At 34.0% G+C, this 18197-nt stretch overlaps 1 protein-coding gene across 1 annotated transcript; it reads right to left on the bottom strand.

Moving 5' to 3' along the window:
• Positions 1-2636: 2636 nt before the first annotated feature.
• Positions 2637-4012, bottom strand: LOC11427590 (albumin-1). Its single transcript, XM_003622486.4, has 2 exons — positions 3919-4012; positions 2637-3210 (listed from the first exon to the last, which is right to left on the bottom strand). The coding sequence occupies exons 1-2, from the start codon at positions 3965-3967 to the stop codon at positions 2801-2803; spliced, it is 459 nt and encodes a 152-aa protein (XP_003622534.1). The 5' UTR covers positions 3968-4012; the 3' UTR covers positions 2637-2800.
• Between the last annotated feature and the right edge of the window lie 14185 nt (positions 4013-18197).

The raw sequence follows: 18197 nt of genomic DNA on the forward strand, positions 1-18197 counted from the left end.
GGTGGTGGCTCAAGTGTCTAGGGCTCTGATACGTACGTGGTGGGATTTACTTGTTTATTTTCATTCCTATGTATCAATTTTTGGAACATGCTGATGTAGCCTTTATTGTTGTTTGAATTACTTTGATGAGGCTTTCTGCTAGGATTTTTTGGAGAATTAAATAGTTGATGTTTGTTGTTGTTTTTAATGAAAATATTCCGCTGCAAGGTTTTGGTGAAACTATTAAAGTTTGGTGAACTATTAAAGTTTGTTGTTCATTAAATAGTTTTATATTCTATTTAAGAAATTTTGAAAAGTAGCGTGACATGCCCGTTTTGGTGGTATACTCTGATGTTTATTTATTATTTAATTGCTTTGGGATAACGGGGTGTTACACTTGATGCCCTGAGAGCCTATGCTCTATAAGTTGGGGGCTTTATGCCATGTGAGCCTATTATGCTCTACAAGTTGGGGGCTTGATGCCCTGATTGGTACCACATGCATGTTTAAGTCGTTGTTGTTGCATTATCGACTTGATGTCGTTGTTGTTGCATTGTCGACTTGATGTCGTTGTTGTTGCATTGTCGTTGTTGTCAAGTTGTCAATTACTAATGAGTTGTTATTGAGAAATTATATGAAGCATTAACATTGTTTAATTGTTGTTGTTTATGTTGTTAAATTATGTTGATGAATTATATGCTTATTATTATTGAATGTGAAATCTCACCCCTTCTGTTTGAATGTTGCCTTTACGTGGGTAACGTGCAGATAATCAGGAATAGCTGTTAAAGTGAGTTGACTCTCTCACGCGTCGTCTTAGGGTCGCTCTGATACGTAACGGGATGAGGATCTTGCTTTTTTCCATGTGTTACGTATTTCTATGATTTTATGTTGATGAACCACCTATAATGGAATTTTAATAAGTTGTTTATGTTGAGGCCGTTGTGCCATTACGTTGAATAATGAATGTTTTCCACTGCAATATATTTTGATGAACCACCTAGCATTTTCCTAATCAAATTTCCAAAAGGGTCTTGAAAAGGAAATATCTAAGGATGACTTTGGAAGATGTGGAGACACATAAGACATATAATTGCAAGGTTAGGACTGCTGACAGGAGGAATGCTGAGAAAAATTTGGGTGGTGAATGGTTTGACTTCGTCATAGACCGCGGCTTACAGGAGAATGACTTATTGATCTTTGATTTGGAGGATCCACCGACCAAAATGTATGTCAAGCATATCCGCATCTAGTAAACAACAGGAGAGAGTGGTTAGTTTTGGAATTGAAGATGATCACGTAGTTTTGGAAATATAATTTCGTAATCCGTAATGCATGAGTACTTTAAAATCTGTGTTGTAGAGCTTGTGTTTTGATCACGAAATCTGAATATTTTGGTTTAGTTTCCAACCATATTTTGTACTCTAAATTAACCATCATGGTGGACACATCGTAAATTTGGTATGTTATTATAATGTTACTACTATATTAGTAGTATTCTATTTACAACTAAGTTGATGTGTATAAACATAATAGTATAGCTGGTAATTAACATCAAGTTATATACTTCAACTCAGAATTTTTGGTAAGAGATTATATTGACATTATTTTCAAATACAATACTACATATTTTTATAGAATATGCTTAATTAATAATTTTCGAAAAAAGGTAATTCAACCCGTGCGAAGATGGGTTTGTAGCTAGTTATTACTTGAAAATTGTAACGATGTCACAAAGGAGGGAGTGAAATGTGCGGTAGAAAACTGCATACAACTGAGAGAGATTTGTTTGGGGTATTTTAAATAAACCATCAAAATAGGAAACTCTTCTTGCGTTGCGGATGCATGCCTTGATTGAACTCTCTAAGTCTAAGTTGTTTTTGTTTTGGTCAAGTAGTCTACTGGCTAAAGCTCACACAATTTAATTGTGGAGAAGTGGAGTGTCTGGGGTTCGAACCCCGACTCCTGCATATAATATGCAATATCCCTACCAACTGAGTTAAGCTCACCGGGATAAGTTTTACTTCTCTGAGAAATTTCCTTTATAAAATTTCATCTTACAAATGTGCATTATATGTCCCCTACTAATAGTGTAACATATTTATATAATGTACAATGCAGTACAAATAGTTAGCTGCAGTGTTGTTAAAAGGCTACGCCGTAGTACTTTATTTTTAATTTTTTTAAAGTGTTGGTTATTAAATATTAAAGATAATGTAGTAAGTAACAATATTAGATATTAGGTTTAATAGCAGTTTTAGCCCTCTAACTTGTCTAAAGTTGTGATTTTGGTCTCTAAGAAAAAAAAACTACAAAATTGTCCCTTAAGTTTTGCAACTATAGCAGTTTTGGCCCCCAAGCCCAATTTTTGGTAAAAAAAAATAACATGTGGCACCTCACTTAGGGTGCCACATCAGTGTAGACCGAGTCAAAATTGGCATTGGAGGCCAAAACTGCCACAAATGCAAAACTTAGGGAGCGGTTTTGTAGTTTTTTTTAGGGGGCCAAAATCGTAACTTTGGAAAAATTAGGGGGGTAAAACTGCTATTAAGCCTAGATATTATTGACACAATAGTAGCCCCCTTTTGTTTTTTTTTTCCTATTTTTTTCTTTCAAGCACTCTTGTAGGCAACGTAAGAATTATAGTAAGAGAAATGAGAATGGTAACCTTACTTTATATTACACAGTGATGACATATATTAGTCACACACTCATGAACATGCTACACTTATTTAAATTCAGATGGATATCTAAGAAAACCAACTGATTAGTTGGAAACAAAGATTCCTTTATTAAAAGTAGTATGTTGATGCATGATATATCAAGTGGAAATCTCTACAGGCATCTTCAAGAATCCTTTTTCATTGGAGTTAGAGATCATATTCTTGAAGAAGTTGTTTATTGCAGGGTTAGAGCCAACCTCGAAGTAGCGTTCTGCTTCAGCGTTAGAGGTAAAACACCAGCCGATATGATTTTTAGAATCGGGATAACGAGCACAGAAGCTCCCACTTCCCTTTTTGGTGCATTCGACATGAGATTGACATAGGTTTGGGTGTTCTTCGACCACCTTTACAATAGATTCCTTGGTAGGAAGGTATATGCAATTTCCGTATAATATTCCCCAAGGGATACATTGACAATCTGGGTTCTCTTCGCAACGAGGGAAGTTCTTGTCAAATACAGAACAAAGGCCACCTGAACATGCTTCTACCTTCTTCATCGGAAATATGACTGAAAATGAGAGAGTCAGTCAGTTAAAGTTAAGTTGGAACAAATACAAGCACATACTTACACATGCTTGTATGCAACATATGACAATTGATATGGTTTAATTATGTACGTTAATGGTGCTTTACCCCCTGTAATATAGGTCATTTTTGGTTTTCTCTCCTGTAAAATATTTTTTTTGATTTACTCCTGTAAAATTTTTTTTTTTTTTGGAATACCCCCTAATAGGTCATAAAAAAATGAAAAAATTCTAAAAAAAGTAAAATAATAAAGTCGTTTTTTTATGACCTATTAGGGGGTATTCCAAAAAAAATATATTTTACAGGGGGTAAATCAAAAAAAATATTTTACAGGGGGAAAACAAAAAATGACCTATATTACAGGAGGGTAAAGCACCATTAACCCTATAAAAAAAAAAAGGACAATCCGGTACGCTAAAGCTTCCTCCACATACACAGGGTTTGGGAAGGGATCCCACTATTTGATGTATTGTACACAGCCTTACCTTGTTTTTACACAAGAAACTGTTTCCAGGACTTGAACTCGTGACAACAACTTCTATATTATGTACATAATATAAAAGTATTTAAAATGTTACTTCAGTAATTAGGAGTTGATTTTGATTAATTTCTCATGTGTTTCTAACATAGAAAAATAAAAAATGCATGGAGCATGGTATATATTGGTGAGAAGAAAAGTTAAAATACAAACTGAATGCAGCAAGAAAGATGACAGCCAAAGCAAGCTTAACAGAAGCCATTGTTTGATTGAAAGAAAGAACAACTTTAATTGTTTTCTGTGAATATTAGCTTCGACTTGCATTAGTTGATTATAGGATGCGACAATTTATAGAGATAGCTTGAAATTAACGACAAAAACGTTCCCTTGTTATTTTATTTTTTTCGTCAAGTAGTGTAAAGTCTGAACCATGATCTTGCATATATTATGCATTATTGTTACCCCTTTTCGTTGTTATTTAATTATTGTTATTATTCAAATTGAATTTCTTATATGTTGCCACGTCATTTATTAACAAAAGTAAAAGGATGCTATGGGATCGTCATTGCCTAGCCCTACCATCTATTAAGTAATTTATTTGTTAATCCCTTGATTTTTGTGGTAGATAAATCAAATGAGTATTTTTGTGGGTTCGAGCCTCCCTTACAACATCTGATTAGTTTTTATTTTTGTACAAAAATAACAAACAACATTCATTCAAATTGATATATTATATTGATATAATATAAATTTAAAATTACAAAAATAAAAAATTAAATATGTGAACAAACTTAAGAAATAAGCTCTTACTATTTTGACATTTCGTAAATTGAGCTAGAGTTTTTGGACTTCAGAAATAATTCTACTTTAATTTTTTACTTCTTCAAATTGAAGACATGTCTAATTAATAAAGCAAATGATAAAAAAAAAAAATTAAGTAAGAAAAATAATTTTTGAACACTCAAATCATACTACGTTAGAGAGAGAAAGAAACATATACCAAAAAAAAAAAAAGAGAGAGAAAGAAACAAAGCGAGTAAAATGATATATGTAATATGTTGTTGATGTTATAAGAAAAGAGATAATGGAAAAAATCACATAAATCAATGTATGAAAAGAAAAAGGTGGACAAATATAATTATTCCATTAATAAATTGAGGAGCATGTAGCCAAGAAAAATAAAGAAATAACTAGACTTTCCACCCGTGCTATCGCACCGGACATATACATTGTAGATGTAGTAGACAAAAACAAATCTCAATGCATATCAAAGAGAATGAAATATGTGGTCCCAAATATATGCAGATGTTGGAATTCGAACCTCAGACACCACACTTATTCATCTTAAAAGTATTAATTTTTATCAATTGTGTGTTACTTCATTCTTTTGTTAAAATTATATGTCAATGTTATATTATTGGTTTGTTACTTCATCTTTTTTTTTTTTGACAAAATGTTACTTCATTCTTTTGTAAAAATTATATGTTAATATTATATTATGTACCTAAAAACAGCTCATTCTTAACCTCAACATGTAAAATGTTTTATTTAAATAATTTTCCTTTTATCGAATATTTGGCCTTTACCGTAAATGATACCCTTTAACTGTTTGTTGAAATGTTTCTTCTACCTGTTTATATAGATTGCAAAATTCTGGTGCATTTTGTGGTAGATATTTAACAAAGAGAGTTAAGTTCTAATTTGGATGAAAAGTGTAATATTAACAAAAAAAAATGTTGCTATAATCTTTCAAAACCCTTTTATTCCAATAGGGCGATTTGTTTTGTTGAAGAAATAGGGCGATTTGTTTTGAAGAAATAGGGGAAATAAAGCGATGCCGATTTGCTTTGTTCATGAAAATAGGAGATTAGGTGTGAGAATTAGGGTTGTTCATGAAAATAGGAGATTAGGTGTGAGCATTAGGGTTAAAACAGTAAAATTATGCAATAGGGTTTAGGTTAAAATTCGGGCTTACGGGTTAACTTTAATATATAAGAAGATTAGGTGTGAGCATTAGGGTTGTTCATAAAAATAGGAGATTAGGTGTGAGTATTAGGGTTAAAACAGTAAAATTATGCAATAGGGTTTAGGTTAAAATTAGAGCTTACGGGTTAACTTTAATATATAAGAAGGTTAGGTGTGAGCATTAGGGTTGTTCATGAAAATAGGAGATTAGGTGTGAGCATTAGGGTTAAAATAGTAAAATTATGCAATAGGGTTTAAGTTAAAATTAGGGCTTACGGGTTAACTTTAATATATGAGAAGATTAGGTGTGAGCATTAGGGTTGTTCATGAAAATAGGAGATTACGTGTGAGCATTAGGGTTAAAACAGTAAAATTATGCAATAGGGTTTAGGTTAAAATTAGGGCTTACAGGTTAACTTTAATATATAAGAAGATTAGGTGTGAGCATTAGGGTTGTTCATGAAAATAGGAGATTAGGTGTGAGCATTAGGGTTAAAACAGTAAAATTATGCAATAGGGTTTAGGTTAAAATTAGGGCTTACGGATTAACTTTAATATATAAGAAGATTAGGTTTGAGCATTAGGGTTGTTCATGAAAATAGGAGATTAGGTGTGAGTATTAAGGTTAAAACAGTAAAATTATGCAATATGGTTTAGGTTAAAATTAGGGCTTATGGGTTAACTTTAATATATAAGAAGATAAGAAGATTAGGTGTGAGCATTAGGGTTATTCATGAAAATAAGAGATTAGGTGTGAGCATTAGGGTTAAAACAGTAAAATTATGCAATAGGGTTTAGGTTAAAATTAAGGCTTACGGGTTAACTTTAATATATAAGAAGATAAGAAGATTAGGTGTGAGCATTAGGTTGTTCATGAAAATAGAAGATTAGGTGTGAGCATTAGGGTTAAAACAGTAAAATTATGCAATAGGGTTTAGGTCAAAATTAGGGTTTACGGGTTAACTTTAATATATAAGAAGATAATTGAGAAGAACATAAAAAATGGGTTAGTGAAAGTAAATAAATATTCGGTCTCTGGTTAATGAAAAGTAAAAAATCATTGTTATTACAATAATTGAGCTGGCTTGATACTGATGTTTAATTTTTTAATTTTTTTTTTCTTTTATTGCATGCAATAATTTATAGAGATATCCCCATAATAACGACAACAATTCCTTAAAAAAAACGACAACAACTCTTTCTTATTTTTTGAAGTTCTTGATAACTAGTGTCGTAAGGATATTGATTAAGGAATGCTTTAATAGAAATTTTATCTTTAAAATATAAATCTTTATTGTTATCTTGGTAATAATTACACCATTACTGTAACACCCCGTTTTCCCAACTAAAAAATTTCATAACATATATCAGAGTCTTCAACACATGAACGGAATGCTACACTTCTTAAAATCATAAATAGAATAATTAACTAATTAACCTTCCAAAAATCATCAACATATTAGTTCAAAACTTCGCAGCGGATTTAGTTCAACATCATAAAATAGTCTTGACACGAAGGCCTCATTAAAAAATCTCATAAAATTCCGTTAACAACTTATTCATAAAAATTCATAATCAAATACGTAAGGAATAGAAAATAGCCACAAAAGTTCTCATCCCGTTACGTATCAGAGCACCTAAAGACTCAGTGAGGGGTAGCCACTCACGACAGCAAAGCAACAACAACTACTCTGGATCACCTGCAAGTTACTCATACGAAGAGCAACATTTCCAAGCAGAAGGAGTGAGATTTCACAAAACAATAATATCAAGCATATAATTCATTAATTATATTTAACAACATAAATAACTTCATCTATTAGTAATAATAATTCTTCATGTAATAATTCTTAATAACTCAACCAACATAGATCATTACATCATAAATATCATCTTTAACACATAGCATAATCATCATCTCATAATAATATAACAACAACATATTCATCATCTTATAATAATATAAGCAACAACATATTAATCATCTTATAATAACATAAGCAACAACATAATCATTAATATTCTATGTTTTGTCTTTATCAACAACTTCAACGATTCATCAACGACAACGTCAACCTGACAACACCACTACGTGAGAATACACCACCTCTTATAATACGACCACGTAAGAGTACACAACCTCTTAAAGAATAACAACATAAGAGTACACCACCTCTTAAAGATCAATAATGTAAGAGTACACCACCTCTTATAAACAACAACGTAAGAGTACACCACCTCTTAAAGAATAACAACGTAAGAGTACATCACCTCTTATAAAACAACAACGTAAGAGTACACCACCTCTTATAAAACAACAACTTCAACTACGACTTCAACAACTTAGACAACATTAACAACTTAAGATTCCAATACTTTGGAAAGACAACTTACAACTTTACAACTTAGACCAACACCTGCAACTTGATCAATGTGCAACAGCAACAGAAACAGTACAAGAAATTCACAACATAACAATATTAATGAAAAGCATCAACAACTTAAACATCATACATTTTCTACATAAGGCATATGAACATTTCACATAACCAACAACATCAACATAGGCAACACTTAAACATCTCAAGATATAACAATATCAAATGCAAGTCATCAACATCTCAATATTCACATATAACTCAAGTAATATATATACAATTATATCACATTATAATTAACATCAACTCATATAAATCAGTCTTACTGAAACAATAACAGCAGGATAAACAACTTAGTTTCTTACCTCTAAGATCAACTCACATCAACTCGTGCGACAAAGGTCACATTTAACCTAACAAGGCATCCTGTCTCACAAGGACTCGCGAGGCGAGAGCCTCTACTCGCTATGGCGAGTTCCGAAAAAATGGGCACTCGCTATGGCGAACTCACAACTCGCCATGGCGAACTGAAACAGGGTGCTCTCGGGAGTTTGACATTCTTCACTCAAAATTCCATCTTTAAACTTTCTCAGATTCAATTTTAATCTAAAAACTTGCCTATCCATTAATATACATGTTCAGGCACTCAGAATCATCCAATTATCAATTTAAGGGTCAAAACTACAAAATCATGTTGACTCTCTGGTCACACTCACTAGGCGAGCGAACTGCTCGCTATGGCGAGCTGGAGGGCATGGCTCGCGAGGCGAGCGATGAAGATCATCCCTCGCTATGGCGAGGATCATCACTCGGGAGGCGAGCAATGAATGTTGGCTCGGGCAGAAGTGCAGGTTTTATGAAAATTCACTTAATCACATGGTTTAAACCTTAAATTTGATTCCGGTAATCACCCTATGGATTATCTAAGGTCTAAAAACAGTATCTACATCAATCTATCAACTTTTCATCAATTAATCATCAATTCCTCACTTTAACCTAATTCTCCAACTTCTTTAAATTAATCATACACTTGTTAAATTAATCATCAGAAGTACAGACTTAATAAGATTGAATGCTAGTCTCACCCTTACCTTAGCAAAATCGAAATCGCAGCTCTCTTGAAGGTTCTCCTCTCTTCTCTTGACTTTTCTCCTTTTCCAAAACTGGTCCTACGTACTAACTTTTCTAAACTAGGTCTTCTCCTATTTATATCTTATTTCTCTTTTTCCCCCAAAACTCTCTAAAATATCAAAACAGCCCCACCACTTAATCTTATTCTATTATCAAGATTTATTCTAATAAATAATAAAATAATACTACTTAATAAAATAGCTACACACCATTTAATCAACATAATAATTTAAAATCATTTATAAAAAGACTTTAAATCAACCAATAATAATTAAATAAAATTGGGGCGTTACAACTCTCCCCAACTTAAAGAATTTTCGTCCTCGAAAATATACCTCTAATCAAGCGATTCGTCATGCATCGTCTACGTACCAGTCAAAGCAAAAACCTTCCCACCAGTTTGGGCCTTCTTAGGCTTCTTGCACTGCGAACTAATATGACCTTCTTCCTTACAGTTATAGCAAACCATATCATTATGATTGCAATCTACCTCAGTATGACCCTTTTCACCGCAACGGAAACACCGTTTCACTTTACTAGTACAAGTGTTACTCTTGTGACCTTTCTCACCACATCTGTAACAAACTATTTCGACAGGATTCTCTTCCCTCTTGGGCCTCCTCTCGTCATTCAACCTATGCTCACCCGGGGTACTGTACGACTTAGAACGATTCTTATCCTTATTCCTCCGCTCACCCCTAGCCTTATAATGGGCTTTGGTATCATCCGCATAAATTTTACAACTACTCACCAACTCAGAAAATTGACGAATCTTCTGATAACAAATGGCCCACTTAATATCAGCACGCAGACCATTTTCGAACTTTATGCACTTGGAGAACCCAGCAGTCTCAGCGGTGTAATGTGGATAAAACTTAGCAAGCTCCACAAACCTTGCAGCATACTCCGTTACTGACATATATCCCTGCTTCAGCTCCAGAAAATATCTGCTAAAAAACTCTCTCCTAAATACAGCCCAAGTAACAACAGCACCATCTTGCTCTAGGACAGGTAGAAGACTAATCCACCAGTCATCAGCTTCCTGAGCTAGCATGTGCGTGCCGAACCGCACCTTCTGCACCTCGCTACACTGCATCACTCTAACGATCCTCTCAATCTCTTTGAGCCACTTTTGAGCTCCATCAGGGTCGTACCTTCCCTTGAATGTTGGTGGATGATTCCTCAAGAAAGTTTCCAACATTCTTACTCCATCGTTACCAACACCAACTTGTGGATGTTGTTCTACAGCTCGAGCTACAGCCTCAAGTGCAGCAGCAATAGCAGCATAATTTCTTCTAGCCATCTCAAAAATCTACACTACAAACAACAATTAGAATAACAAAAGACAGTATTAAACTGTTACTCAACAAGATACGACTCTGATACCAATTGTAACACCCCGTTTTCCCAACTTAAAAATTTCATAACATATATCAAAGTATTCAACACATGAACGGAATGCTACACTTCTTAAAATCATAAATAGAATAATTAACTAATTATCCTTCCAAAAATATCAACATATTAGTTCAAAACTTCGCAGCGATTTAGTTCAACATCATAAAATAGTCTTGGCACGAAGGCCTCATCAAAACATCTCATAAAATTCCGTTAACAACTTATTCATAAAAATTCATAATCAAATACGTAAGGAATAGAAAATAGCCACAAAAGTTCTCATCCCGTTACGTATCAGAGCACCTACAGACTCAGTGAGGGGTAGCCACTCACGACAGCAAAGCAACAACAACTACTCTGGATCACCTGCAAGTTACTCGTACGAAGAGCAACATTTCTAACCAGAAGGGTGAGATTTCACAAAACAATAATATCAAGCATATAATTCATTAATTATATTTAACAACATAAATAACTTCATCTATTAGTAATAATAATTCTTCATGTAATAATTCTTAATAAGTCAACCAACATAGATCATCACATCATAAATATCATCTTTAACACATAGCATAATCATCATCTCATAATAATATAACAACAACATATTCATCATCTTATAATAATATAAGCAACAACATATTAATCATCTTATAATAACATAAGCAACAACATAATCATTAATATTTCATGTTTTGTCTTTATCAACAACTTCAACGATTCATCAACGACAACGTCAACCTGACAACACCACTACATGAGAATACACCACCTCTTATAATACGACCACGTAAGAGTACACCATCTCTTAAAGAATAACAACGTAAGAGTACACCACCTCTTAAAGATCAACAACGTAAGAGTACACCACCTCTTAAAGAATAACAACGTAAGAGTACACCACCTCTTATAAAACAACAACGTAAGAGTACACCACCTCTTATAAAACAACAACTTCAACTACGACTTCAACAACTTAGACAATATTAACAACTTAAGATTCCAATACTTTGGAAAGACAACTTACAACTTTACAAAGACCAACACTTGCAACTTGATCAATGTGCAACAGCAACAGAAACAATACAAGAAATTCACAAAATAACAATATTAATGAAAAACATCAACAACGTAAACATCATACATTTTCCACATAAGGCATATGCACATTTCACATAACAAACAACAGCAACATAGGCAGCACTTAAACATCTCAAGATATAACAATATCAATTGCAAGTCATCAACATCTCAATATTCACATATAACTCAAGTAATATATATACAATTATATCACATTATAAATAACATCAACTCATATACATCAGTCTTACTGAAACAATAACAGTAGGATAAACAACTTAGTTTCTTACCTCTAAGATCAACTCACATCAACTCGTGCGACAAAGGTCACATTTAACCTAACAAGGCATTCTGTCTCACAAGGACTCGCGAGGCGAGAGCCTCTACTCGCTATGGTGAGTTCAGAAAAAATGGGCACTCGCTATGGCGAACTCACAACTCGCCATGGCGAACTGAAACAGGGTGCTCTCGAGAGTTTGACATTCTTCACTCAAAATTCCATCTTTAAAATTTCTCAGGTTCAATTTATGTTCAGGTACTCAGAATCATCCAATTATCAACTTAAGGGTCAAAACTACAAAATCGTGTTGACTCTCTGGTCATGCTCGCTAGGCGAGCGAACTGCTCGCTAGGGCGAGCTGCAGGGCATGGCTCCCGAGGCGAGAAGAAGTTGCTCGCGGGCGAGCGATGAAGATCATCCCTCGCTATGGCGAGGATCATCACTCGGGAGGTGAGCGATGAATGTTGGCTCGGGCAGAAGTGCAATTTTCACGAAAATTCACTTAATCACATGGTTTAAACCTTAAATCTAATTCATGTAATCACCCTATGGATTATCTAAGGTCTATAAACAGTTTCTACATCAATCTATCAACTTTTAATCAATTAATCATAAATTCCTCACTTTAACCTAATTCTCCAACTTCTCTAAATTAATCCTACACTTGTTAAATTAATCATCAGAAGTACAGACTTAATAAGATTGAATGCTAGTCTCACCCTTACCTTAGCAAAATCGAAATCGCAGCTCTCTTGAAGGTTCTCCTCTCTTCTCTTGACTTTTCTCCTTTCCCAAAACTGGTCGTACGTACTAACTTTTCTAAACTAGTCTTATTCTATTTATATCTTATTTCTCTTTTTCCCCCAAAACTCTCTAAAATATCAAAACAGCCCCACCACTTAATCTTATTCTATTATCAAGACTTATTCTAATAAATAATAAAATAATACTACTTAATAAAATAGCTACACACCACTTAATCAACATAATAATATAAAATCATATATAAAAAGACTTTAAATCAACCAATAATAATTAAATAAAATTGGGGTGTTACAATTACAATTCTTGTTGTTATCTTGGTAATAATTACATCATTTTTTTATGCAAACTTACATATTTTAAAACTTAAATCACCAATCCAAACACACTCGATAGCATTTCCCAAGTTTTAATTCTTAAAATGAAGACATGTTTAACTAATGACCATATTATTCTCCATTTGTCTACGATAAATGTCACATTTGCACACATACAAATTGTCTCAAAATAAATACCCTTCTCCCTTCTCTCTAACTTCCTCACCGCCAAACACTTACCCCTTTCCCTTTTCATCCAAATTTTGTCGTCATCATGTAGACATCACTTGGTGGTGGTGTGACGGTCGGGTTTAGCCATCCGCACCACCCTTTCCAGATCTCCCGAAGATTGTCGCGCCGGTGGATTGTGGTTGTTGTTGTTGGTGGTTTTTGTTTGTTCTTCATTTTTGTTTGCTTGGTTTCGGTCCATTCTCTTTTCTTTTGCAGATTAGGAGATCCTCTGTGAGTGTTTGGTTTTGGGTGGTCGTAGACCGCTGGCAGCCTTTGGTGTAATTCCAAGGTGGCGGTGGTTTGGTGGTGGATATGGGTTGCGCAACACCATTTCTCGGTAGTGATGGCCTTGGATTCACGGGTTGGTGTCAGGGGATGTGTTGTGGTCATTTCGTCGCAGTGGTTCTCGCCGATGGTTTTATTCTTCTTCTGCGTGATCCATATGACGGTGGTGTAGCAGCTTGCGGTGGTGGTTGGTGGGGTTGGTTGTGGTTTGTTGTGGCAGATATGGGTGGTTTTCATATATGTTGGCGTTGATTTTCAAGGTGGCTGTTTCGTGTTTGTTTCGATCTGTCCCATATCCAAGTGCAGGAAGTGATGGTGGTGACTGTAACGCCCTATTTTATTATTTATTTATTTTATTGAGTTTAGAGTCTATTTTTATGACTTATATGATTTATATGATTTTTGTGATGTGTTGTTGATTTATTAAGTGGCTTATTTTATTATTTAATAGAATAAGATTTAAAAATAAAATAAGATTAAGTTGTGGGGGCTGTTTTGGAAATTAGAAGAGTTTAGTGGAATAAGTGGAAATATTATGTTATTTGGTGTAGAAATATATATGTTATTTGGTATAGAAATATATATGTTATCTGGTGTAGAAATATATATGTTATTTGGTGTAAAAATATATATGTTATCTGGTGTAAAAATATATTTCTTATTTGGTGTAGAAATATATATGTTATAGAAATATATTTGTTATAGAGATATATTTGTTATTTGTTATAGAAATATTTTATATTATATATATATATATATATATATATATATATATATATTAGAATAGAATATTGAGACTTGGAGGACAGATTTGGAAATAAGAGAAAATAAGTAGGTTAAGGATTTATATAAAATGGGAGAGTTAGAATTAGAAAATAAGGATTTCGTGAAACCTATTTTTGGAGAAAAAGGGAGAAAACCAAGAGAAGAGAGAAGTTAGAGAAGAGAAGAATATTGTGAGAAGAGGAGCAATCTTGTAGAGTTTGATCGATTAACCTAAGGTAAGGGTAGGACTAACCTTCTTTAATCATAAGTATGTAATCTTGAAAAAGGGTTTAACCTTGTAGTTGTTAATAGATTTTGATGTTGTAGAATTAGGGTTTGAAACTAAAATTGATCGTAGAAAGAGTAGATAATCCGATGAATTAGGTTGATAATTGGTGAATTTCGAAAATAATGTTTTGGGTCAAGTTTTATATGGGTTTGAGTGTCGTATCATGTATAGAAATGGTTAGACAAGTTTTGGAATCAAATTTCGGCATTGATAAGACAAAATTGAGATTTTGGGGTGAAAAATGGGTTTTTCCCGAGAGCTGCACAGTGACAACATCTCCTGTTTTATGTTATTGCGTCTTTTTCACACGTTTCGATTTTGAATTGGCCTTTGGTGTAAACATGAAAGTTGTAGATAATTGTGTTAGATTTCTAGTGGCTTTGGTTTGACTTGAAAGTTGAGATATGATGAAAATACTCCAAGGAGGTCTTAGTGAAATTTTATAAATATTCAGCATAACTGTTTCTAAGTTAATCCAAAACTTATGGAATAATTCCAAAACTCAAAACTAGAAGTACTAGGGGTTCAATTAAGGTGTTTAAGAGTATTTAACCTATGATTTATGAATTATTATATGAATGTATATGTTGATGAATATGATGTTGTTCATGATTGATGAATTATTATATGAATGTATATGTTGATGAAAATGATGTTATATGATGTTGTTCATGATTGATGAATTATTACATGAATGTACATGTTGATGAATATGATGTTACGTGATGTTGTTCATAATTGATGAATTATGATATTATGATGCAAATTCGTTGTTGTTGTCGTTGCCGCTGTTATCGTAAATGTCGTTAAAGTTGTAAGTTGTTGTCTGAGTTGTTGAAGTTGTCTAAATTGTTTAAGTTGTTGGTTGCTAAGTCCATGCATACTCATATTAAGTTGAGGGCTTGATGCTCTGGAATTTATAATCATTCATTCAAAGTTGAGGGCTTGATGCTCTGGAATGTATAATCATTCATTTAAAGTTGGGGGCTTGACGCCCTGTGAGCCTTTTTCGCTCTATAAGTTGGGGGCTTGATGCCCTGTGAGCCTTATTCGCTCTTAAAGTTGGGGGCTTGATGCCCTGTTGGTATCACATGCATGATTAAGAAGTTGAAGTTGCATTTGTCGAGATTAAGAAGTTGAAGTTGCATTTGTCGAGTTTAAGTTGTTGAAGTCGCATTGTCGTTGTCGTTAAGTTGTTATTTATCAATGAGTTATTAATGAAAAACTATGTGAAGTATTAATATTTATTAATCGTTGTTGTTTATGTTGTTATATGATGATGTTTATGATATGATGATTATGATGTTACATGATGATGTGATGATTATGTTGTTATATGATGAATATATATGAGGTGATGAATATGATATTAATGATGACTAGAAGTTGATCGATGATTAATGAAGTATTATATGAAGAGTTAATGTTATTAATTGATGAAGCTTAAGTTGTTAAATGCATTTGATGAATTATATGATTATTAATATTGAATGTGAAATCTCACCCCTTCTGCTTGGAAATGTTGCCTTTACAATTAGGTAACTTGCAGGAAATCAAGAATAGCTGTTGAAGTGAGATGACTCTCTCACGTGTCGTCGTCTTAGGGTTGCTCTGATACGTAATGAGATGGGGATTTTCTTGTTTTCCATGTGTTACGTATTTATCATGATTTTATGTTGAAGTTTTGTTTAAACTGGATTTTAATTAAGTTGTTTAAGTTGAGGCTGTTGTGCCAACATGATGTTGAACTTAGTTGTTTTCCGCTGCAATGAGATTTAATTTGATGACATATGATGATTGAAATAAATAGTAATTTTACTATATTCATATTTGAAAGAAGTGCAGCATCCTGTTTAGTTGTTTTACTCTGATTTGTGCAAAAAATTTCAAGTTGGAAAAACGGGGTGTTACAGTGACGGCAGTGGTGGTGGTGAGGTAAGTCTAGCTTTTGGAGGTAAGAGGAGGTGTTGGTGGTGGTTTTGATACGGTAGTTGCGGCGGTGTTGGTTTCTTCCTTGCGGGTGCTGAGTTTGCGGCTCTTAGAAAAACATAGGTTGTCTGGTGCTTTTGTGTGGTGGATGTTTCCTTCCGATCCAGATCTATATGGAGGAGTTGATGGGGGTGTGAGGTGGTGATGTAGGCCACATTTTTGGTGGTGTGAGGAGGTGTCAGTGGGTCTTCAACGGTTGGTTCGATCAGAACCTTCTCATCTGGTTCGACTACTCTGTTATTTGTTGGTATGTCAGTGTGGTCGATGGTGTTGCTGCTGTGAAGGTGGGTTTTGTTGTTCCGCTGGTTGTTTCTGCTGCAAAGGTAGATTCATTAAGGTGACATCGATTGTTGTTGTGGCGAAGGTGGTTGTTGTTGTTTCATTAGTTGTTGTTACAGGTTTTTGTTGTTGTATTGGCTCTTGACGTTGTTGTTTGGGGGTTGTGCGCGAGCAACAATAATTAGGTGTTGGAAGTTGTTTTTGGTGGCAATTTGTGATGTTGGTTGAGGGTTTTTTTATGAATTTTGGGTGAGGGTTTTGGTACAACTTTTATTTTCCTTTGTATGTTGCTACCTTACGACTCCTAGTCTAGCATTCCTTGTGCTGGTCAGGATTCTTTGTGATTTTAATAAATTTCATTTTGGCTTCTTAAAAAAAATATCATTTCCGATTTTCAATATTATACTTGTATATTATCTAATTAATATTTTGTTCAATACGGTCAACAAATTGTATACCAAAGACTGCGTTTAGAATTAGGTATGGTCATTATGAGTATTTTGTAATGTTGTTTGGTGTGACTTATGTGCCGGGCGTATTTATGGAATACATGAATAGGATTTTTCGTCTTTATTTGGATTAGTTTGTGGTCGTGTTCATATAAGATATCTTGGTGTATTCAAAGTTGGAGGAGGAGCTTGCGGAGCATATGAGAATTGTGTTGCAGACTTTAGGAGAATAAGTTGTATGTTAAGGTGTCGAAGTGTGAGTTCTAGTTGCAAGAAGTGAGTTTCCTTGGTCATATGATATCTAGAAGGTTTTTCGATTTTGGGTTTGCCTTTGATGCAATTAACTCGGAAAGAACAAGTGTATGTTTGGGATGATCAATGTGAAAAAAGGTTTCAAGAGTTGAAGAGGATGTTGACATCTGCGTCAGTTTTGATTTTGTCGAATTCAAATGAGTCGTTCGTGATGTATTGTGATGCATCTAAGATAGGATTTGGCGGAGTGTGTATGCATAATGGACAACTTGTAGTGTATGCTTCTAGGCAGTTGAAGGTACACGGGAGGAATTACCCAACAAATGATTTCGAATATGCATCGGTGGTGTTTGTGCTTAAGGTTTTGAGGCATTATTTTTATAGTTTGAAGTTTGAATTTTTCAGCGATCATAAGAGTTTGTAGTATTTGTTTGATCATAAAAAGTTGAATATGAGGCAAAGGAGGTGGTTAGAATTTCATAATGATTATAATTTTGAGTTGAGTTATCATCCGGGTAAGGCTAATTTGGTAGCACATGCGTTGAGCAGGAATTCGTTGCATATATCGACACTTATGGTGAAGCAATTGGAATTGATTGAACAGTTCAGAGATCTAAGCTTGGTGTGTGAGTTAACACC

This window comes from Medicago truncatula, chromosome 7 (assembly GCF_003473485.1).
Source record: "Medicago truncatula cultivar Jemalong A17 chromosome 7, MtrunA17r5.0-ANR, whole genome shotgun sequence".
NCBI lineage: Eukaryota > Viridiplantae > Streptophyta > Magnoliopsida > Fabales > Fabaceae > Medicago > Medicago truncatula.

Coding starts and splice junctions, on each gene's coding strand:
- LOC11427590 (XM_003622486.4), bottom strand. CDS start 3,967: ATGGCTTCTGTTAAGCTTGCTTTGGCTGTCATCTTTCTTGCTGCATTC. Junction 3,211..3,918: donor CATCTTTCTTGCTGCATTCA/GTTTGTATTTTA, acceptor TCTCATTTTCAG/TCATATTTCCGATGAAGAAG.